The sequence below is a fragment of the Balearica regulorum genome, chromosome 11 (assembly GCF_011004875.1).
Source record: "Balearica regulorum gibbericeps isolate bBalReg1 chromosome 11, bBalReg1.pri, whole genome shotgun sequence".
Taxonomy (NCBI): domain Eukaryota; kingdom Metazoa; phylum Chordata; class Aves; order Gruiformes; family Gruidae; genus Balearica; species Balearica regulorum.
The window spans coordinates 2,262,755-2,286,382 of NC_046194.1; the positions used below are offsets into that span (position 1 = coordinate 2,262,755).

At 53.6% G+C, this 23,628-nt stretch overlaps 1 protein-coding gene and 2 long non-coding RNA genes across 6 annotated transcripts in view; 2 read left to right on the plus strand and 1 right to left on the minus strand.

Moving 5' to 3' along the window:
- BRWD3 (bromodomain and WD repeat domain containing 3) overlaps nt 1–2,042 on the minus strand; it is a 57,952-nt gene extending 55,910 nt beyond the window's left edge. The window contains exons 1-4 of the mRNA XM_075763035.1: nt 1,741–2,042; nt 1,563–1,621; nt 1,390–1,419; nt 1,012–1,071 (exon numbers count right to left, since the gene is read on the minus strand). Coding sequence (XP_075619150.1) covers nt 1,012–1,071; nt 1,390–1,419; nt 1,563–1,621; nt 1,741–1,777 — 186 coding nt within the window. The 5' untranslated portion in view covers nt 1,778–2,042. The remainder of the gene's footprint in view (nt 1–1,011; nt 1,072–1,389; nt 1,420–1,562; nt 1,622–1,740) is intronic.
- On the plus strand, nt 1,068–17,295 carry LOC142603318 (uncharacterized). 4 transcript variants are annotated; one of them, XR_012837215.1, is made up of 7 exons: nt 1,068–1,610; nt 3,380–5,296; nt 6,879–6,992; nt 7,102–7,198; nt 7,584–12,755; nt 13,843–14,021; nt 14,116–17,295. It is a non-coding gene; the product is annotated as an uncharacterized LOC142603318 (long non-coding RNA). The 4 variants fall into 4 exon arrangements; XR_012837216.1 differs by having other exon boundaries at nt 7,584–12,215; nt 12,678–12,755; nt 13,843–17,295; XR_012837213.1 differs by having other exon boundaries at nt 13,843–17,295.
- Nucleotides 17,296–17,307: 12 nt separating this feature from the next.
- LOC142603319 (uncharacterized) lies at nt 17,308–19,418 on the plus strand. Its single transcript, XR_012837217.1, has 3 exons — nt 17,308–18,595; nt 18,822–18,908; nt 19,086–19,418. It is a non-coding gene; the product is annotated as an uncharacterized LOC142603319 (long non-coding RNA).
- The last annotated feature ends 4,210 nt before the right edge of the window (nt 19,419–23,628 follow it).

The following is a 23,628-nucleotide window of genomic DNA, read 5'->3' on the forward strand; positions in this document are numbered from 1 at the left end:
CCACATTTCCTAAAAATGTCTTTTTTTTTTTTTTTTTTTAATTCTAAAGCAGGCGCAGCGGCCCCGCTGAGGAGCAGGGTTGCAGCACAGGCTGCCGCCGCAGGCCAGGAATCCCTGAATCAGACCAGCAGCTCTGCCCGGCGACGGGCCCGGCGGCACGTCGACATGTAATCCCCCCGCTCGGCCTGCCCCGGCCGCCGCGCTGCCCGCGGCCCCCCGCCGCACCCCGGGGCCGGACCATGACGGGAACCCGCTCCCGGCGGCCTCCTCCAGCCCACGGACCGCGGTGTTTTGGCCACCGTGACGCTTCCCCCCGCCGGGGGGGGGGGGCGTACCCCGAGGCCCTGTCAGCCCCGGGGGGAGGGGGGGGGCTGTCAAACCGCCGCCCCGTGAGGCGACGGGGGCGCGGGGGGCGCTGCTGCCGGGTTGCCAGAAGCCGGCCGAAGCGCCCCACCGTTCCCGGGCGGGGGAGGCCCAGCAGGCCGCGGGGGAGTCGCCCCCGCCCCGGCTTGAGGAGCGGCGGCCGGCGAGGGGCGTGCAGGGCGGCGGGGACACACACACACAGAGAGGGGGGGGACCGGCACCCCGTGCCCCCCGCCCCATCCCGCCCTCCCTGCCAGTTCCTCCGCGGCGCCGCAGCCAATCAGCCGCCACCTTCCATCGCCTGCCGCCGCTCTACGGCTTGTAAGACGCGGCGCCATTCGCCGGGCTGGGCCCCGGTACGTGCCCTCAGATAACCCTCCCGGCCCCACAATAGCACGTCGCAGTCAGTCAGTCAGCACCAAGCAGCCCCCGCCGCCGCCGCCCCGGGGGGGGTGTGTGTGTGTGTCCCCGGCCCGGCCGCGCCTCCCCTTCCCTCCGCTCCGCAACCCCCGCGGCCCGGCGGGCCGCAGCCCCGTGAGGGAGGACGGGGGGGGGGGGGGAAACACGGGGAGCGGCGCCCGGGGCGGCGGCGGCGGGGCGGGGTGGGGGGAACTTGTCGGGGAAGTCGGGGAGTGAAACTTGGCTCACCAGGTCCTCGAAGCTCCGGCGGTGCTCCTTGCCCTGCCAGTCCAGGCGCCGGGGGATCAGCTGCGGGAGGGAGACGGGGAGGGGGAGGAGGGACGGGGACGGAGGCGGCCGTAAGACCCCGGCCGGCCCCGCGCGGAGCGACCCCTCCCCGGGCAGGCGAGGGGAGCCCCCGCCGGTGCCAGCCCGCCCCGGGGAGGAGCCCCTCCGCCGCTGCCCCCGGCCCCGCCGCCCGCAGCGGGGACACCCGCGCCTGCCGCAGGGTCTCCCGGAGCCCCGGGAGGAGATGGGCCGGGTCAGACGGGGCAGGGCAACCCCCGACACCCCCCCCCCCGTCCCGTCCCGAGGGCTTCCCCCGTCCTGCCGGGGCGAGCGCCTTACCTGGTGCTCCTCCAGCTCCTCCACCAGCACCTGGGGAGACACGGACACACGGACACACAGACACACAAAGGACGTGAGCCCGGCGCCCGCAGCGCAGCGGCTCCGCCGCCCTCCTGCCCCGGCCCGTCCCGTCCCCGCCCCGGCCCGGCCGGAGCCCCCGGCTCCCCGCTCACCTGGGCGGATTTCTTGCAGGGTCCGGACTGCAGGAACCGGGCGATCAGGTAGTAGAGCTCTGCGGAGGGGCGGGGGAAGGGGGGGGGGAGAAGGGGACACGGTTACAACACGGGGGGGGGGGGGGGAGGGAGGCGGCCGGCGGGGCGGAGGGCAGCCCCCGCCGCCAGCGATACCCACCGGCTTCGAGCTGGGTCGGGGCGGCCGCCGTCGCCATCCTCCTCAGGAGGCCCGAGGGGGAGGGGAGGTGGCGGATCGCGCCCCGGGGAGACGCCGCTCCTACTGCGGCCGAGCCCCCATGGAGGAGCCCCGCTGCCCGTGCGCGGCGCTGGCCCCGGTCCGGCTCCCGCCCGGGCTCATCGCATCGCCGTTCGCCCCATAGATATCCCGGCCCGAGAAGCAGCCGCCGAGCGGGGTGCAGGGCGCGCCGCCCGCCGCACGGGGGCGGTGCGCGGCTTCGCGCGAGGGGGAAGCGGCGCCGGGAGGCGCGGGGAGGGGACGGGGCGGAAGCGCCTGGCCGGAAGGGAGGGGCGGTGACGCAGCGGAGGCGGCCTTCGTGCGTCAGGTGGCGCTTCCGGTCGGCGGCTCCGTGAGGCGGTGGCGGTCGGGCCGCGCCCGGGCCTTGAGTCCTCGCTGCGGGGCAGCCAGCCTCTCCTCTTCCCGTCACGACGGCGGCCCCGCAGCGCGGCCTGCCCACGCCTTACGGGCCCGGCCGCCGTCCCGGGGGGAGCCCTCCCGGCCTCTGCGTCCGAGCTGCAGGGCCTCGAGGAGGCCTCCGGCCCGGGAGACCAACGTAGGCCCGGAAAATGAGTGGTTTTAAAAATAAATAAATAAATAAAAAGGGCAGGGATTTGGTAATCTTTAGCTTCTTGTGGAGTGGGTAGGGCAGCCACCATCGTGGGGCCCACGCGTGTTTTGTGGAGGGGGACACGCGGGTGGAGAGGTGAAGGCGCAGAGCTGATGCCCCGTGCTGGCTCCCCGTTAAGAAAGGCCTAGCTGTGGGCATAGGTCAAGGAGGCGCTTTATTACGTAGGAACAGCTGTATGGCCACGCGCCAGAGATGCAGCAAAATACGCTTCGTGGGCTGCAAGTTGTTTAATCCGCGGTAAATGTGGATAAAGGTGCTGAAGACGGAGTGTTGGGATACGGATGCCTGGTGCTTGGCAGCTTGAGAAGCGTCTCGGTGTTGAGGGGAGCCCTTGGGCGTCTCCCGTGAAGTGGGCAGTGCCCGTGCGTCCTTGCTGCAGTCAGCAGTACACCCCAAGGTGTACTTGGTCCTGCCAAGGTCACGGGATGGAGGGCGTTGGGTGGCTGGAGGAGCCAAATTGAAGTGGTTTGCTCCCAGTGTCCAGGAAATGAAAATATGATTCATGCAGCACCTGTTCTCCTGGGTTCAATATCAAAAAAAGGGTTCAATATCGATCGCTGTAGATACTCTTAATGGAAACAAATATTTTTTCCATGGGAAGCATCCTGTCAAAGCTCCAGAAATTTATGTCAGTTTAGCAATGAGTTGCTAAAACATACTAAGTGAATTGACAGCATTCTTGAGTGTAAAATCATGTTTTGCCCCCATAAATACCTGCCATTTGGTATTAGAACTCCCAGAGCCTTGACAGTGTAACAATCGCTGTCATCACTGGAAAATAAAAAAAGACAACTCATCTTCATGCTTGAATACCAAGAGCTGAATCATACTAAATCGATGCTGCCGAAACATTAAGAATAAATTCATTTTTAGCGTATATTTATAGCATCCACTCATGACTAGGCTTTCTGTGAAGTGCTGTTTCAGAGTTCTTCCTGCTGTTCCCGCCAGGATGCAGTCCTTCCTGCTGGCAGCCTGTGCTCAGGGTGCTTCAATGTCCCCGACCAAGCACTAGTAGCTCTGGAGAAGGAGTCAGGAACTTGACATTCAGCTGCTCCGCACGATCCACTTTTATTCACCTACGCCTGCGTACAGCTGTGGAAGTTGGTTGTTTCGTGGCAGAAGCTTGGATTAACTGGGTGATGCGTAGACTTCATTTCTTCTTCATCCTCTAGAGTTCTCAAGCTGCTAATGAGAACTTGAATTTACCGAGCAGTCCTCAAATTACCAGCTAGGAAAAGAGCGTGCTGATGTTTGCTCTTTAGAAGTAATTTTTCTCCCACCTGTCTTCAGAACCAAGAATTGCAAGCTCATCTTTTTATGCATGCTGGGAATGCAAAGAAAAAAACACAGATGATGTTTCATCATACGGCCTGAAAGTACATACCGATCTTTCTGAGCTAAATAGAATTCTACGTCAAGAGAAAACACAGCACCATAAATAATGTGTAGCACCAAGTCCTGGTGTATTCGAGTGCTAACAGTTACCTAATATATTTTTTTCTGAATATGGCAGTTTTGGTCGGTGCCTTACTGAACCTCTTGTGATTTCCTTTTATTTCAGCTTGGGGATCGCAACACGTGAAGCTGCACCACCACAACCGGCAGGATTATTTTTTTAGGGCCCGTTTAGAGCCGATGGGAATTTGTACAGTAACTAAAACGGGCTCTCAAAAGCCTGGGATAGAAAATGCTCCCAAAATAAGCTCATCTGTCCCTCGCTCGTGTCCTTCCTGCGCCGTTCAGGCTGGAAGCCTCGCCATACGCTGCTCGCCTAAGTGCTTTTAAACACACGACCTCGCAGCTTGACGCTCAGAACTGCTCCTCGTCGCGGCTCAGACGGATTCGTGCATCAACAAGAAAGGAGCGCATTAGTAACTGCCCAACTATTATGTTGTGCGTGTTGCACAGCACAGGTACGCCGTACAGCCTCCTGCCTTCGGGTCAAGTACAAACAGAGCATTAGTCATGCCCCAAACTGCCGTTGCGTAACTCTTCCCTCGCCAGGCTCCCTCCGCGCCATCGTGGCTGTGGTTCACTGCTCCTCCCGTGTCGCTGGTTCCCTGGCACCTCCGCTTCCCTCCCTAACATTTTCCCAGTTGTTTTATTATTTCCTAAGGCTGCTGTAAGGACTGTGATCGATACCTCTTCCCACTTCTGCCGGGTTTTCCCCTTAAGGAGTCGTCTATCTGGTGAGTAATGCCCATCCTCAAGCGTAGCTTTCATTCCCCAGGAGCTCTGTTGCCACAGCACACTGCAGCCACACGCTGATCTTGCAGCTCCGTGACTCATCTCTTTCTGGATCCTCTGCATCCAAGAAGCAGCATGCTGCGGGACGATAGTAAATCTCCTAGTGAAAGCAAGATTTTATGGTTGTGCTTATTCATCTTTCTCCAAAGCAGAACTCTGTTATGTAAATGCCAACAGCAGCAGCGGCACCGAGTAGCGAAGAAGAACGTACTAACTGGCATGGTAATCTTTGCTAATGAACAACAGAGGTCTTCAGAAGCAGAAATGCTTTAAGGAAGAAGCTGGATTGTAACAGTTTCTTTCCATACTGCTCTTAAAAAAAAAAATATCAAACTGAAAGCCTTTAAGGGATTTTAGGAGTAGAAACCTTTAGACAAATGCATGTTCACACACCATCCCACAGAGGGGAACCGGTCCCATTCTGCTGTGGCCAAACTTGCCAGACCTTGCAGGGTTACCTGTCCCCCCACACGCCTCCTGCCAAGGTGGGGTGCAGAGTATCAGAAAAAAAGAAAGCCCGAGAGGGTGGGTAACAAGTGCTGAACATGTACCGGGAGAATATCACAGAGAGTATCGCTCTGAAAGAGATCTTGCTGAGGTCACAGAGGTGGGTCACAGGTGAGGCTGGTTTGGGAGAGTTTCATTTCATGCATGTAGACGTGTTTTTCGTACTTCCATAGGCTCACTTAATTCTGCCATCCTACCCTCTTAACGCTCTCTCTTGTTACTAAGAAGTCCCTGGTCCCCAGCATAGCACCTCTGTGTATGCACGTTACTCCGAGCAAAAACCCGTGTGGAAAAAAGGCCTTGGAAAAACAGGGGCCATCGCACCGTTGACTTACCCAAACCACTTTTAACAGTATGGAAATGGGATTAACCTGATCCACTTTATCCCTCTGAAAAGCCCTTGACAGCTCAGATACCCATCGCTTCTACCCAGTTGCTATTGTAGAAACCTCTTGGCACTTAGCAGTAAGCTGTTTTGTCAGGTTTTTGCCTCTTTGTGATGCACCAAGGGCTGCAGTAGTGCTTGTGCTCAGGGTGCTTTCCATGCCTGCACCTTCTCTGTGAAATGGTCCATCGCATCCTCTCACCGTAGCTGAGAGTACATGCAAGCCAGCAGAGTTTACCCCTCTTTAATTTGACTGTAAAATTAAATTAATTTCCTCGTAGTCAGCTTGTACCATGGAGTAAATGTGTCTTTTATTTCTCGTTGTACTGTCCCGATGAATCAAATTCTGACTTCTGCTTGTAGCGTGAAAACATGATTACAGTTTTTCACAACCTGACAGCAATGTGCAGCTGCAAATGAAAAAAAGAAAGTTTAGAGTGGAATGGTGCAGGGGCGCTGGGTTGTACCTGGAGCGTACCTTTTCTTTTCAGTAAATGCAGATGGGAATGCGTGTGTCTGAATCCATTCGGATGTAAAGGCTATAGCAAGTTAAGCGTTTTCAGCTTTTTTTTTTTTTTTTGAGTATATTTCTTGTTCATTTCTGTGTACGTCCTGCTCATCTTGGGCCTTTCATACGCAGCCAAATGGTACACAAGGATACTAATTGTTGCAGAAATAAAATGCAAGGTTTTGTTTAACTGACACAAAAATACATGCTGTTTAGAAGGAACTTAGGAATTGGTGCCTTCTACTATGCAGTTATAAGCAACTACGGATATTGAAAAGTCAAGGTTTACTTTAAGAAGATCTCTGAATGCAGCAACCTCAAAATTAAATTTTGGTATCATATTTATTTAAAAAAAAAAATTGAGGTGCAAAATAATTAGCAATAATAACGGTCCTGGGTTTTGTTTGAGTGCAGTTCAACATCCTGTCTCGCGGGAGAAATCTCCAAATTTCCACTCCTTCATCCAGTTTTCTCTCTTGATAACAGCTGTTAAATAATAATTAAATAGCTGTTAGATATTACACAAGATCTGCTCTAGGTGTTTTTGCTGTTTTGAAAAATTGAGTATTTAATTTCCCCGCTGCATCATACCAATCTTTCCTCTAGATGGTGCCCCGCACCCAAGAGTTGGGCGTAACACTATCCCATAGGCAAGGCTATTGAGAAATACTCTGGACGCCGCTCTCCTTTGTTTCTAAATTCTATCTTATAATAGTTCATCTGACTTGATAGATGACTCGCTCTGCATGGTGTAAAAATGGTGTTTCTTCCTCTTGCGAATCTTAAAATCCGCTCGTTAGAGCTTAACGTGCCACCTGCCTGGAACAGTGTCATCTCTTACTCCACGGACCGATCCATATCTCATATTTCTTCTGGCAGCCATTAACTGGTGGTAGCTGTTCATTGGCCAGACGGTACGTACGGCGCTGCTGCAATTGTGGGAACTTATTTACCTGGTTTTCAAACAAATTCGTTCCCTCTGATGATTGTGTAAACATTGATCTGCGTCTCTGTTTTACATAGAAATGCAAAATTTCGAATATGGATGAAATGCACCTGAAAATTGGCAGCGGTGATCTGCGTACCTGTATGCTCGCAGCGCGGTAAGCAGAAGGCCCAGGTAAATAATGTCAGTGTTCCAGGAAAACCGACCACAGCAGCGCTGCGTCTCAACATCACACCTGACGCTGCCTGTAACCCCGCAAGTTTTATAAGCAGGAAAATTAATATTAGTTGTAAGAGACCAGGTAGTTTTTTGTTAATGTTGGTAGTGCAATTGCCATCGGCTACATCTCAATCTGAGGGCTTGATTCTGGCCCTGGGTGCTGGGGCCCCCCTGGTTGGGATGGAGCCCCCCCCCCCCCATCCCCAGCTTTCCCAGCTGGGGTCGTGGTGCACAAAGGGGCTCTCACCCCAGACATACCACCTGGTAGTTCCTGAACTTCAAATCTGGCTAAATTTTTTTAAATAATCCTTTGTTATTTGTTTTTTTGGGGGGGTTTCAGGGCCAAATCCTGCATTTTTTTACTTCTGGAAGCGCCCCGGAGCTGTGCAGCCTGGGTACACGGTGTCTGACTGCGACGGGGATTCATCACCTCTTTCCCTTGTAGCTGGACATGCAAATTTTACTGGAGCTCCCTCAGCTAAGTATATAATTTAAATAGAATTATGTCCCCATGTATCCCAGTTTCTCAGGGAAGTTGTGAGTTTATGTTTTAGTTCTGTTTGTCAGTTTTGCAAAAATATGAGCTATTTTTGTGCAGGGGTGCGCAGGGTTCGCAAGAGTTTTTAAAAGTGATGCTTTTATTAAAATAAAAAGAAGTTTAAAACCAGTTTGAGGTATTTTAAATATTTATTTAACATGTGGACATTGTAAATAAGCTCATTAATACTTTTTAAATACAGCCTTATAAAAACCAGAAATTAAATATGAATTACTGGATGAGGTGATGGATTAGAAAACTGTCTTGTGTAAGTTTGCCCACAGGAGCGGGAGTTTATAGTGAACTTTCTAAGTCACTAAAGAAACTAATGCTCCGGTTTGACAACGAGGAAAACGAGACGGGGCACGTGGGCACGCCACGGGCTCGTGCAGTGCCATAACAACTCTTGGTTTTATTTGTTCTCTGTGTCCTCCCTAATAATTCCTTACGGTCCATTTGCCTTCCGGCTGCCTCTGAGCACTGCGCGTAGCTCTAGGAAAATGTCAGCGCGGCGATGCCGAGATCTCAGCGAGCGATAGTAGGTGAGAGCCCGTTCCGATGCCTTCCTAGGGATTTGCGTGATTTTGCATTCGCCAAAGTTTAGTTTCATTTGTCGTTCCAGTCCTTAAATCTCAGGCCTGATTTACACCGACCAGAGTGAACGAGTCAGATCATTTCATATTTGAGCGCTTTTCTGGAACTCTCAAAAGTCTGTCCCACACAGGAATTTTGTCACTGTTAATTCTATTTATTCAGTGTAAAGCCTCTTCTACTCAACTTCAGTTTGAGATGACTTCTCCATCTTACTCCTCATAAAAACAAGGCTTTAATGTGGAAACCTCCATAAATTCCTCTGCAGTAAAGAGTGACCCACATGTTTCATTTATTTCTCATACATTCACCATTTAGTGGACATTCTCCTGTGGGCTTCCAGCTTCTTATCTTTGGGAAAAGTCTTTTCTCTGATATCCTCAGGAGACTAATTTTCAGAATCTTCTTTTTTTTTTTTTTTTTAAATTTTTTTGGCTTTAACTTATTAGGGCTTGAGATACAGCCCTCTAGAAGGTATGTTTTCTCTGCCATCTCTATTTGGAGATGACTTACATTCTCGTAAGGTCCCTTCAAGCTTTCCTGATAGAAGGACTAATTTAATTTGCTCTCTGGTGTGTTTTTCAGCACCTACAAGTACGTGCCCTTTTGGCTCTTCCCTTTCGTTTCTTTTCCACCCATAAAAAGAGCTTTTCTTTGGAGTTTGTGATGTCCCCGAGTTTGGTGTGGCTGAGTGCTAGGCTGGTCTCTGATGGACGATGAAGGCAAAGCCAGTAGATGTGAGGTGAAGATGGGGAAAGGCAAACAGTGGCCCAAAAGACAGAATTCCATCATCGGCCTTTGTTTTCCCGAGGTGTTTCGCTCTTGTTGCTGGATTACAGTGAGGTAAGCATGGAAGGCAACTGCGCAGGCTGTAGAGGTGAACAAAAGCGTCTCCTGTTTATTCAGCATGCTTTGGGACAGTTCACGGGGTCTGAAGGATCCTGCCATTTTCCTGGCCAAGATCCTCTTTTCTCCACGTGTTTTCCGACATCTCTGTGGACACCTTTCTCTTCTCTTTCCATGGCAGTCTAGCAGATCTCAGTCTCTTAATCTTTTCCTTTCTTTGCTCCTTCCTCACATTTGGGTGACTTAGTTTGCTACAGGTAACATCTTTCAGACCTTGACCTTCCAAACCCTTCTTCCCATCCGGACTTTGTTGCTGTTGCCTGTTGACTCTACCAGCCCCCCACGCCCTCGTGTTTGTGCTTTTTGTCTTTGCTACCACTCTTTCCGAGATGCTTGTAGAACAGCCAAGGAACATTTCCTTGGGAGATACAGTGCACCCTTAAATGGGGCATGGAAAACCCCATGGAGAGCAATGCTAACCTCTTGGCACAGGGTTTTATTCACTGCTGGCTGGATGCATTCGAGCAAACATCAGAGAAATGGGGGAGCTGAGCGCCAGCGGAGGAATTTAAGCAGAACAGAGGCTTGTGAGATGCTTCAATAGTTTTTAAGAGTCTCATCTTTCTTATGAACGTGTGAAAAAGCAACTGGCGCTGCAGCACTCTGTCCCCATTGGGAGAAGAAAGCAACAGGACAAAAACTCTTGCTGGAACTTTCCTCCTGCAGTGCTTCCGTCCCGTCCATCCTGGGGGGAAGTGGCGTGAGCTGCGCTCGGGTTTGGGGGCAGGCAGGAGAACCCATCCTGCCGCCTCAGCACCGTCCCAGGGGGATGCAGACAACCCCCAGCTGGGGACTTCGCTTTCTTCCCCGTGGCCCCACCCGCCCCAAAAAATGAGATTTTTCGCCGACTGCGAAGGTCTTCTGCTCGTGGTTTAATACTAATTTTGGCAATTTGCACCCAGACTCTGAGCTACCTTACCCGGGAATCAGTACAGCAGCCCCGAGGTCCCGCCACATCTGGGGTGACAGAGTTTGTTTTCTTTGACAATATGGATTTAATGAACGGGCAGCCCGGCACTGGGAACTGTTTCCTTCCAATAGCTGCAAAATAAATGATGGGACATTTTCCAGTGCAATGCTGCAACAACCCGAAACGCCACTATAAAATTCACAGACGCAAACCAGAGTGACTGCATTAAGCAAGGCTTAAGGGGATTATCGAATTAAATTGGTTGCCCCTTCCACCCTTCCCCCAGTCAAAGACATTAGAAATCTAGATACAAAAAAGGGTGTTAAAACAACACAATGGGCTTGGCTAAAACCTAGAAAAGCAAAGAAACTCGTCGTTAAGGCTGTTGCTTTATTCTAGACTGCTATTGTGTTTAGGCACAGCGTTGCGTTTCCGAGGGTTTTCTATCGGGGAGCAGGAGAGCCGTGGGTAATCTCGTGAACCACAGAAACTGCCACGGCTCTGACGCTGCCGGAATGGCTCTGCTTCGGTAATTCCCCCGGCCAAAGAGAAATGCAACGTAACGCAGGACCGTTCCCTCCACGCCGCCGCCACCAAATCGTTCTGCCTGACTTTAGCGCTCGTTATTTACTGCCCGCTCTTCCCAGCTCCGTCCTTTTCCCAGGGACAGCGGCGTCACCAGCATCCTGCTCGTTTCAGGGAGAGTTTGTGCAATGAAAGCTTTGCTTTAATCTCTGCTGGATTTATCCCGATGCATCAATCTCTGGAAGGCTTACATGGGTCTCAGGTCTTTTACGTGCATGTAGACTCGATTTGTTGATCTGGAAATGGTTTATTCAAAATTAAAAAAAAAAAAAAAACACCTTTAAAATTGCTTTGCTGGAGCTGCTTTTGAGTGTGCAGTGGAACAAGCACCCGGCTCTCTGTCATGTACGTGGTCTGGCACCCATGTAATAGGTTTTTGGCTAATATGTGGCACGCCGTGCCTGCTTTAATTAAATGAATTCTAGAAGAAAAAAAAAAAACATTTCCAATTAAAATATATTAATAATGATGTGATTTGTTTAAATATTTAATATATAAATATATAAAATTAAATATTAACTTCCAATACATTTCCAGAGCCCATTTCACCCAAATGAGCACAGTGATATTTCTTTACCAGGGAATCCCTTTTCTTTGCATCTTTCTTAATGCCATTACAGTCCCTTGTATTTAAAGTCTTTATTTCAGTACAGTGCCCTTAGTAAGAAAATAAATTCATTAGGCTTAGGGTGAAGAAATGAGACACCTGTGTAGCAACAAATAGGATTTACAGAGATTTTTAAGCTCTTTGGGGCAAACATGGGTTTGTTCTTGCCCGCGTCAGAGCCAGGAGGAGGACGGCTGAGCGCAACGGCACTGCAGCCAGACGAGCGTTGTTAATAAGTGCTAATTAGTAAAGCCACCGGGTTATCTTTGACCTTCTCACAGTCTTATCACAAAGCCTGGGGAGAAAGGATAAGAAATGAGCGGAGGAGTATTTTTTTTTTTTTGCCCGAGTTTTGCCCTGGCCCCGGCCATCCTCTCCCCTCTGGCTCTCCGGGGTGCCAGAGCAGCGACGCTTCGGCACGTGGATGGGAGCTGAAGTTTTGGGGTATTTCGCACCCCTGTGGGCAGCCGCTCTCGGGGCAGGGGCTTGGGATGCTGGCTGGTCGTGACAAGTCTAGCCTGGAAGAAAACCAAAACCGCAGTGGTTCAAAACCTGAATAATATTACTATGGCAACAAAATAACTCACCTTAAAATAAAACATGCATTGGAAAGCAACCTTACATGTTCAGGGAACAGAAAAAGAAAGACCCATATTTTTTAATATTTTTTAATATTTTGTTTTAGCTTCCTGAACTTTCGATCTATTACCAGACGCTGATGCAAATAAAAAAAAAAAAATGCAGTTTCAATGACGAAAGGAAACTGCACACAACCAAATCTCCAGCACTACAAGAAGCTCCCCAAATGATGCCACTGGTGATATAAACTGGGTTAGTTTATAACCCCCCCAGCCCGGACTGCCCGTTAGCTTTATGTTAAGGGGGGAGCAGGGTCCCCCCTCAGCTTGGCTCCATCGCAGAGCGCAGCTGGGTGCGGGACCCGCGCGTCCCCCAAGGAACAAAGTATTGTCTCGGTGGGATCTTCCAAGAAAGCATACGTGAGCAGGCTTCTGCGGGGGACGGTTAATGGGCTGAGGTCATCGCTGTACAATTAACAGGAATAGCGTGTTGTTCTGGGCTGAAATAAAGCCGGAATGAGAGCAAACCCACCAATGGTCTGTGCCGGCCTTTCTACCTTCCTTGTCCTCCCAGCTCGGGGTAGAAGATCCCCTCGCTCGCTGATGTGGATGATTTTCAATTAAGATGAAATGAAGGAAATCCCTCTTTTTTTTTTTTTTTTCTAATAATTGGGCACAAGAGTGTATCTGAGCACTTTCTTTGTTGTCTTTCAATGAAGAACAGAACGTTTCTTTGCATATGGGGAACGATGATATCGACTTCCATCTAGCGATGATGGCGATGGGAAACTGATACGGCACGAAGGCTCATCAGCACAGATCTTTGTAAGGACAGAGAGGGAACAGGGATGGATGTGCCAATGCAACAGCCGTAATTACTGTAGCAACCCAAACTATGAGTATCTGAGCACACTTGGTGACTAGCCACGGTTAACGAGATGAGAGCAGGGGACAGACATTCGGCACCGCAAGAAACAGCGTTTTCCCATGTTTAGTGGATGCACAAACTCCTGGCCGTAGCTGGCATCGTTGCCTCCTTATGGTGTCTTAACTCTGCGGTGGAAGGGGCTTTTTCTGAGGGTGAAGTCGTGACCGTCCCGGTAAGAGACGCGGCCCCACCAGGGACAACCTAAGGCGGGGGGTCCTGAGGACGTGCAGCTGACGGAGGCCAACGTCCCGCTCCCCAGAGGCCATTCAGCAGCACGTGTTGTAATAAATTCAACTCATATGATGGGGCAGGCCTTGATTGTTTTAAAAATACCAGGTCTACAGTTTGTATGACATGGTGTAACTCTTCCCAACTCTAGAGAACAGCACCAAAGTCCCATCTTGGCATCTAGTTCCTGGCTTTGTTCCCACGTGTCTCAGTGTTCGACACGTGGTAGTGACGGCTCAGAACAGGCTGATCGTACTTGGGTAGAGCGCGTTGTGCAAAGCCGACTTGCCAAAGTTCGCTGCAAAAGCAGAGTTTCCAGCCGCGGACTACCACGGAGAGGATGCTGCTCTGCGGGGGTCATTGCCAGCCTGGGCTGGTGGCATTCCCAGAACAGACGTCTTCATCTGCTGGAGACATTGGCCCAAACGTTACCCTCCTGAGGCCTGCACGTAGCTGGCATCATTGCCAGCTGCCAGCTGTGCTCCGCTGCCACAGCAACACCGCAGCGTCACCGCAGCGTCACAGCAGCATCACCGCAGCGTCACCGGAGCAGCCCATTCCATGCCCCTTGAGTTTCTTTCCCCTCGGAGGAGCACGTTGCTCCAATTTCAGTGAATTTCTCCTTCTTGACCTGTCACCTCTTTATAAATATATGCTCTCTGTATTTATAAGACCTGACCTATGTATTTATATATCAATCTATGCTCTTTCTTTACTTTCCTTATCAGAATGCTGCATAAGATGCTGTCAGGAACCATTCAAAAGACACGGTACATTCACTGCCTCTCCCTTCCCTGCTAGGCCAACTATCCTGTCAAAAAATAAATTAGTTTGCTTTGACAGTATTTGTTGCTGACAAATCCATACTGGATGTTTTTTTATCATTTTATTAGTCTCCAGGATCTCTGTAAGTTGACTGGTTAATATTTTTCCCCCACTACCTTCCCAGATATCAGAGATAGGCTGACTGCTCTGTAATTTCCCGCTCCTCGTTTTTGAAGGCGGGTGCTGTGTCCGTCCATCTGAGCCCCTGAGACCTCCCTGTCACCTCCGGGTGATCGCCCGTGGTGACGTCCAGGCAGCGATGCTCCCCATGACCCACGCTCCTCATCCCACTGGTCCCAGCTGGAGATGTTGTGGCTGCATCTCCCGATGCACCTCTCATCTTCTCTGGTTTTGACTCCAGCTGAGATTTTAATCTCCCCCATAGGACATTTCCCATCCCGGCTTGAAAACTGCTATTTCCTGCCTTTCCTAAAGGGGGAAGCACCATGTTCAACAAAAAATCAATATAATTGTTAGAAATTTAGTGGGGAACTGCCTCTGATCTCTAAACCCCAAAAGGGGATGATTAAGCTAATTGCTTTCCTGGCTTTGCTGATGCAACTGCAAGGAGATGGGAGAGCCAGGAACAAGTTGTGGGTCCTCCCCAGCTGGCAGCATCCCTGACCAGCAGCATCCCTGACCAGCAGCATCCCCGACCAGCAGCATCCCTGACCGGCAGCATCCCTGGCCAGCAGCATCCCTGACCAGCAGCATCCCTGACCAGCAGCATCCCTGCCTGGCAGCATCCCTGGCCTGCAGCATCCCTGACCAGCAGCATCCCTGGCCAGCAGCATCCCTGGCCTGCAGCATCCCTGGCCAGCAGCATCCCTGACCGGCCACATCCCTGACCGGCAGCATCCCTGGCCAGCAGCATCCCTGGCCAGCAGCATCCCTGACCGGCCACATCCCTGACCGGCAGCATCCCTGGCCAGCAGCATCCCTGACCAGCAGCATCCCTGCCTGGCAGCATCCCTGGCCTGCAGCATCCCTGGCCGGCAGCATCCCTGGCCTGCAGCATCCCTGGCCAGCAGCATCCCTGGCCGGCAGCATCCCTGGCCGGCAGCATCCCTGGCCAGCAGCATCCCTGACTGGCAGCATCCCTGCCTGGCAGCATCCCTGGCCAGCAGCATCCCTGACCAGCAGCATCCCTGCCTGGCAGCATCCCTGGCCTGCAGCATCCCTGACTGGCAGCATCCCTGCCTGGCAGCATCCCTGGCCTGCAGCATCCCTGGCCAGCAGCATCCCTGGCCGGCAGCATCCCTGGCCTGCAGCATCCCTGGCCGGCAGCATCCCTGACTGGCAGCATCCCTGGCCAGCAGCATCCCTGGCTGGCAGCATCCCCGGCCGCTCCCTCTGAAGGTTCTTTTCTTTCATGGACATTTCTGTGGCGGCTGGTGCCCGTGCTCATCGGGTCTGAGTCTGAGGGCAAGGCTGGCAGCTGAGCTCTGCCTCAGTTTTCTGGGTCTTTTCTTATTTTGGATTTTAAAAAAATAACCTCATGCACATTACTGTTGCAGGGCAGGTTTTTTCAATGTAAGGAGGGAAAAGAAATCAGCAACTTAGACTTCCAATGCGTTTTCTACCCATTTCTTAATAGCGGGATGTTAGCACCATTCTGATGTTTAGCATTAGCCTTAAATTGCGCTTGAAATTTGGAGTTAAATCCCCTTTGTATAGTAAATAGGCTTAGTGCGGTGGTGCCAATCAGCCTGTCTGCCCCCCTCCTTTTTTTGGGGGGGACTTATTTTTCCAGAAAAGAAAGAGCCCACTCATCTGACATAATGTACTAAGATTCCCTACTCCAGTAACTGCAATAAATCGGGCTATTAAAACCATCATTAGGAGCAGATGTAGGCTGCTTTGGGGACAGCGAGGCGCTGCGCCGGCTCCCCCCGCATCTGCCGTTCCACGCTCGGCCCCGGCCCCCGGTGCCCCTGCCCGTCAGCTCTGCCTTTATTCTCTTTTCATAAACAAGATCACCACCACCATTAAAGACAGACGTTAATATGCATTTGCTGTGGAGCAGGAAAACCCCAAAGTTGCTGATAACTAAACGTTAACAGTATTTCTGACAGCGGCGGGATCCAGAGTATTACTATCAGAAAGTCAGGCTGATGAGAGGGGGAATAATTCTTGCTAACTATCTTTCACGGACGTTCCCCATCTTTGTTCCCTCCAGCCAGGTTTGTTTTGCCATCATTTCCACGTAAAACAGGACCAACGGGCGGAAATCCAGTGGTTTATCTGGGAATGCCGAACTCTTCCTGGCTCTTTCCATCCCCGTGAGCATCCCAGCCGGGTTGGGACTGCGGTGATTTAGCCGCGGTGAAATGGTGAAATGTTCCCAAGTTGTCTCATGATCCTGGTTGCTTTTTAAACTGGAGCCAATAATTTTGACCGTCTTTATGTCAAGGAATCCTTGATGGGAAACGCGCTGTGGTGCAGGCGAGGCTGCGCGCCGTGCCGAGCTGGAGCAACGCCGGCAGCTCCGTGGTGGATCAAGCCCGGACAGCAAACAGGAGTCGTCCTGTCGGGCTCCTCTCCTGCTTGTCAAAGGCAAAGAGCGTTTATGGGGTAAAAGACAAGGCCACGGGAAAGCGCAGCACCCCCGTTGCCGCCCTGCAGCAAGCCGCGGCTGACCCAGCACAAAAAAAGAAATGAAAATTGTGCGGTGGTTCAGCTAGGAAGGCGAGATCTGGCGACGTTCGATTTTGAGATCGTCCGGATGATACGCTGCAAGAGGGAGACGTTGTTCTGAAAATCATACTTATCCCCAGGGACTTCGATAATGATTCAGATGGAGAGATGTACCTGGTGCTCCAGCGGCTGACGGGAGATCCAGAGCCGGAGCTATTTTAAGCCAAGCAAAAAGGCAGCCGGCGTTACGCAAACCCGGCCGTTCTGTGCGTGGTGGGTACAGAGCCGCTGGCTCTAAACACGTAAATAAGTGCTGAAGGCTCCGCAGAGCCGCGATTTTTTCCCATTTGTTTGGCAAAGTTCAGCCTGAAACCCCAGCGCACCCCGGCAGGAACCGCCGCTGCGTAAGCGTCTGGACTTGTAGATTTTGCGGTGATGAGCTGCCGCAAAAATAAATAGATTATTTTAAATAATAAAGCGCTTCCTCAATGCTCTGCTGCTTCACCTTCCAGGGGAGAACAAGGGGGCTCGTACCGTCGTCCCTCCCTCCCCATCGCTCTTCCCCGCTTCCCTGTCCCCCTCCCAGGTAAATCCGGCTCCTTTCGCAGACCAGACGCGAGCACGGCTGGGGGGGTGCAGGATGCGTCCCGTCGCCCTGAGCGCCCCGGGGGGTTTCCAACAGCACGTCTGCTTGCTGGAGCAGCCCCGCTCCTGCCTTTTCAATGGGGCAGGAGCATCCCCCAAGGTTGGACCGTGACGGTGGGGGAACCAGGACAAACCCGGGGACGGGGGGAGGCGGAAATCGGAGCGTCGGGCTTTTTCCCAGCTGGCGTTTGGGTGTTTCAGATAAGTCCTTCCGTTTGTTCCCGTCGGTGTGGTTCAGCCCCAAGGCTGGTGGGAGGGCGGCAGGGATGGAGGGGGGGTCACGGTGTGTCTGTGCTTCCCAGGCGGCCACCACAGCAGCGTGGGGGGGCCCCCCCGTGCACCTCCCCGCCTGCCCGTCTGCAAACCCCACAGCAGCGGGGAGGGTCGGTGCCAGCAGCGCCGGGACACCCCGACTGAGCTCCAGGTGCTTTGGGAAAGAAACGTTTCAAAATGAGCCGATTTGATTTCGTGGGATTTCTCCTGGCTGGCGTGCCTGAAGGTAGGGCTGCAGGAAAACTCGTCCCCTTTGACTCCGCTATCACGCTTCACACTTCTATTCTGGAATAAACCCGACTCTGTTCCCCAGCACCTAGCCCGCTTTTAAAGCCCAGCAATAATTTCTGTGGGAAAGCCTTTCCTCCCCCCCAGACCGGGGGATGCACAGCGCAGGGCAGGCTGCAGCAGCCCCAGCAGGATGCGGCCGCGGAGCACAGCTCCGTGCGGGATCCCAGGGCTGGGTCTGGCGGAGGGACGAGGCTCCAGCCGGGGTGTTCGCAGCCAAATCGTGAGCTCCCTCCACTCGAGGATTTTAAGGAAGGAAAAAAATAAAAAAAAAAGGGGAAAAAGTCAAAGTCCCTTTTTTATTTGGTTCCTGACCTTTGGGCATACTCCGTTGTCAGAGTTTCTGCTGAAAGCAAGAGGTTTATAAACCCGGCGTCTTTTCCAAACGGCACCAGAAATCCTCAAGCAAGAACCTCCCCGCGCTTTGGCAGGTGGCACCGAAGGGGCGCGGGAGCCTGCGGCCGGGTCCTGTCCAGCCCCAACGCCCGGTCCCTGGCCGGGTGCTGCTGAACCCAGGTCGAGCATCGCCCTCCCGCCCCGGGCACCCCCCTCACCCGCACCGCTGCCCAGAGCCCCCCGCTCCATCCAGGGCTCCCACAGCCCAGGGGTTGCGTCGCTGCTGCAGGCTCTGCCCGTGCTGCCGCAAAAAAAAAGCTGTTCCCAAGGGCGACGCCGGAGAAAACGCTTTGCTGGGGCTGGCAGGGGGCTGGACGAGGCACCGCGTCGTCGCCTTTCCACCCCGCTCTGGGTCACCGTGACGGGGGTCAGCGGCTCTGCGGGGCCCCCGGGGCCGCGGGGGCTCACCCACGCGAGGTGAGGTGTAAAAGCAGTGGTGACAGCCAGCGACACACAGCTATCCAGTTCTGGATTTTTTTTTTCTTTCCTCCGAGTGCTCTTTTGATTACAGTCAATGAAGGGCTTAAATATTTTTTTCATAGTACTCTGTGTGCGTTTTACCCCACAAATCTCACCTCGTGAGAGCTTTGCACCCGTTTCGACAGCAACAAAAATAATTTACTTCCAACCTCTTCTTTCACAGCAAACCAAGGAAAGTGGATTAAAAGTGGAACGAGATTATCTAGCATAACAAAATACGCCAAAACAGCTGATGAGGAGGAAAGAAAAGGTACGGCTCTGACATCTGGCTGGCTCAAGTCGGTGCATTGAATAGTTAGATGCCACAGCGATGCTCAGTAATTGTGGATGTCACGTTTTAATGGCATCGGCACAGAGTCCGGACGCTGCCTCTCTCCTTTCCATCGGTATTTCCTTGCAACGCCACATTTTATTTCATTATTTGCAGCCTGTGGTCATTTGGAGAGCGACAGGGACTGGCTGGCGGCGTTTCCCTTGCTCCCGGGCAGCGCAGGAGGGCCGAGCCGAGAGGAAAATGATTTCCCAGCACGGATGCGGGGCCGACGCCGGCTCCATCCGGCACCTGGGGCATCCCCGCTCCCGCACCCCATCCCCGCTCCCGCACCCCATCCCCGCTCCCGCACCCCATCCCCGCTCCCGCACCCCATCCCCGCTCCCGCACCCCATCCCTGCCCGTCCCTGCCCGCTCTCCCCTGCAAGCGCCCACCCAGGAAAAATAATCACTCGCCTTACCTCCGGGTTTAATTACTCTCTGCTCCAGAGCTAATTAGGAGCGCGGTCCGTCCAGAGGTCGGGGACGGAGCCCTCCCTCCCGCTTCGTGCCATCTGCCATTGCCATGACACTGGCTTTGCTTTTCACGCCTGGCTGGGCGCGCTGGATGCGCGGGGTAATGGGGCTATTTCCCCCCCCCAACACACCCCCAGGTCTTTGGAAAAGAAATAAAAAAAAAAAATAAAAATGAATGGTTAAAACTGCTGCGCACTGCCCTTTTCCTTTCCCACTTTTTGAAGGCTTTTAGCATACGGTTTTCCAGCAATTGGGAGGAAAATTGCCCTGAAAGAAAGAAACAAAAATCTGTCTTATTTTTTTAAACAAAACCCCCTGTGCCACACAAGCAGCTGCAGAGAATTTCTCTTCCAAACGGATGATGTAATGGGCTTTGTCAGCCAATGCTGTAATGAATAAAAACCTAGACCCTAAAATCATCCGAGCTTTTGATGAAACTCCTAAGGTTCCTGGTACAAACCATCACCAAAACGGGCTGGAGCCGGTGGTTTTGTCACGTGGATCCAGCAAGTGGAGGGCTGGGACCGGGCAATATCCAAACCCAATAACCGGCCCGCCGAGGGAGAGGAGAACCAGCGTGGGGGAGATGCTGACGCAGCTATAGATAGGCACCCTCAGTTTTATATATATATATATAAAATTATAAATAAAAGAGTGTAAATAACACCCCGTTGCTGCCACACCGCTGGGCACGTTGCTGCTTTCCCAAGGACATCCCGGGATGCCGAGGTCGGGAGACTTTGGAGCCGGCGCTGGGCGTCCCGTCCCGGGTCCCAGCTGGGGAGGGGATGGGTGCCGGCCGCGCCGGGGCTGGGAATGGGATCCAGGGCTGGGGGCCGGCGTGGCGGGGGGGGTTTGCTCTTCCCGCAGCGCTGATGCTCCTCACGGGATGAGCTGTGGCCAAGCGGGGAACACGGAAACACGGGAAGGGACATTGAAAAGGCAAATTTTTTTTTTTTTTTCCAAAAAAAAAAACCCAAAAACCACCACCCCAAAAAAACCCAGCTGCCGAAACAAGATCGATGGAAACTGGTCAGCAAGTGCCAAAGTCCGCCGCCCCCCCGGGACGAGGTGTGGGCGCAGCACGGCCCCTGCAGACCCCCGGGCCAGGCGCACGGGTGCTGCTCCTGGGGCAGAACCAGGGCTGATCGCACTGAATCACGTTTATAAAGAAATTTAAAGTTATGACCGGAGCTTCCTATGGAGAAAAGGCGAAGCGTTGCCAATGCACCTAACACCGAGGGGTTTGTGACGCCGCAGGAGGGTCTCCAGGCTGAAGGCACGGCTCCATCCCCGGCGTAAACCCCGCTGCAGACGAGGCGCATTGGCCCTGTAGATCACAACCGCTCGCTCCAGCCAACACGTGGGCTCCTCGGGGAGCTGCTGCAGCGCATAGTCCTCATCTGATGTCCCGCGATCGCTCGAAGCCAGTTGGTGCTGCTGGCTGTCCGAAAATGCATTTGGATCATTTTTAAGATGTGCACAGCCTACCCCATGGCTTGTAAAAGATGTACGGAGCAAGTATCATCCGCTCCATGAAATGCATTTGGCTTTTAGAAAACGCGCCGGTGAGATGTCTCTGTAGAGCCCTCCTAATTTACCAATCGGCGCCGTGGCCGTCACCGACGTCCCCAGGAGCTGACCACCGCACGCAAGCAACCGCCTCCGACCTCTGCGCAACCCGGGGTCCCTTCCGCAACCACCAAGCGAGACGTCTTCCCGTGGTCGGCACGCGTCCCCCGACGCCTTTAAACCAGTTGTTTCTGCATAACGTTTCGACGCCACGTGCGTACAGACCGCAGCAGGACACCATCTGCCCCGAATTCCCCGCCGGGCTCGCAGCGGCACGCCGAGAGGGAGTTATGAAGGAAAGGTGGTGGGTTTGTTTCGGTCGTTGGTAGCTCACAGCACCAGGACTCCCAGTGCTTACCACTCTGGGTTTCACTGCGTCGTCCTCGCAGGACCTTGTTCTCGGGGTACTTCAGCGCGGATGGTTTCCAGTCCGGTTTACGTAACGTCAGGCTCTTCTTGGGGCAAGAAAACCCATTAGTTACAGCTTGGAACGCTCGGATACCAGACTGAGCGTCTCCAGTCACGGAGCCGAGCGCCCGCGTACTTGTGTGTGTCCCGACTATTCGCTGTGGACGTGAAAATAGAGGCTCCGTCTCCAGACGATGGGACAAAGTTGACTCCCAACATCAAAGGACAGCTCGGCGAGTTGGCACCTGCAGTCCACGTAAGGCCAGCTCAGGGATCTTTAAAATAAATCGCTAATGAAAGATGAGCTAGATCCTCTTCCTTGAATGGTTCCGACCCCGTTTTCATGTCAGACGGACGAATTTCCCACGACACGCGAGGCAGCGGGGCCGGACGTGCAAGAGACCTTTCTACAACAGCCTTTTTTCTTCTGTTCTTCTCTTTTAGCTCCTGTAAGGGCACTCTGCTTCGTCAGAGAAGTTTCTTTTATGCAAATCCTACAAGATAAATAGAAGAGCGGGCAAAGGCCTCCTGCTGCCCGCTCTTCTTCCAGAGGTTTCCCACCTATAGCAGGTGCAAAGCAGCACCTGTAACTTGCTGTAAGTTGAAATCTAGGTGGGATCACACAGGATCATCCTGGATCTACCAGTTCTGCTTCAAGGTTCACATGCTTTCCATCGTTCTCATTACGAATAATAACAATCACCATTTATCCAGCACATTAAATTTATACAGAGGTAGAGAATGAAATCCTCACCTTATTAAACCTGTTGGAGAAACTTCTGTTGACTGCAACAGAGCCATGACCTCATCTCTGTATCCACTTGGATTTCGACAAACTGCTGTTTCTTTTCCTCCAAGCTCACACACTTCAGCAAGTAGGACGTGCAAAATCAAACAAGGGTGCTTGCTTGCTTCTTATCCACCGCGGGACTGGCACAAGCCACCGTCCCCGTCACCGGGGCAGCAGGAGAGCATGAGCATCCTGCCAGGAACCCCCCAGCCAGCGCCCGCAGGTTCCGCCGCATCCCGAGGGAAAGCAGGCTGGCTGCCCAAAACTCGGCGGGGACCGGAGGATGGGGACACGCAGACCCCGAGTTTCCACGCCGAAGCGGCTGCGGGGCAGGGCAGGGAGGAGCACCCGTCACCCCGGCAGGTTGGGGCTCCGGCAGGGATGTCACACTTCCTTGTGATGGGGGAGAATCGCGGATGCGTTTTGCCCTGCAGGCCCCGCTCACGCCACGGCTGGCCCGGCGGTCTCTGCCGCGCTCGTGCAGCCGCGCCGGGTGTTTCTGCTGTGGGAGCCGGGACACAGATGCTCCCACCACGTCACCCAACCCTGGGGGCTGCCTCCGCGGTGACACGGTGCTCAGAACACCTGTGTCCCGGCAGCAAACGCCGGGAGCTGTGGTACCTGCTCCCGCTCACGCCGCCGTCACCCCCCAACCAGCTGATTAACCTCCAGGTCCCGGGACCTGCCCTGATTATCCAGTTGTGTTTGCAGCGCAGTTACACAAGAATATTCAGACATGACCACCACCTAGAGGCTAGAGCGCTAAATGAAGCTAGAAAGATTTATAATCAAGATGGGCCAAAAAGGGGGCCGGAAATCTTTCATGAGCCCAAGTGGAACAACGATGAGAGCTGGGTGTCCGGACCACCCTCCTCCAGGCCAGCGCTGGCCCTCGCCCCACCTTCAGCCTGTGCATCCGCAGCCGATGGCAGCACCAAGCAAACCTGCCGCCCTGGGGGGATGGATGCACGTAGGGAAGGAGTTTCGCCAAGAGCAGAAGAACGCGGTGCCCTTTTCCCCTCCCCCCCGTGCATCCTCCCCTGCGTGACGGGGGGTGAACAAGGAGCCCGCGGTTCAGCTCCAGTGGGGAACGATTCCTGGGCACGTGCTTGCGCGGGGGGACGCAGGCAACGGCTGCAGTCCTGACCCTCGGCTGCCGAGACCCGCGGTGCAGCGGCACCGGGCTGGGCAGGGACGCGGGCACCAGCTCACCGCTCTACGGCACCTCGGTTACGTCCTCGCTGTGCGTCTGTTCCCCGCAACGCCCAGAGACCCGTGCAGGGGTTGACAGCGAGCAAGTTTTTCTCCGCTCGAGGTGCCAGGAGCGCGGCGGGGGGGGCTCAGACCAAAGGTGTGTACGAGCCTGGGTCCCCTTGCTGCCGGCCGGAGGTGACGGGGAAGGGCAGAGCCAGG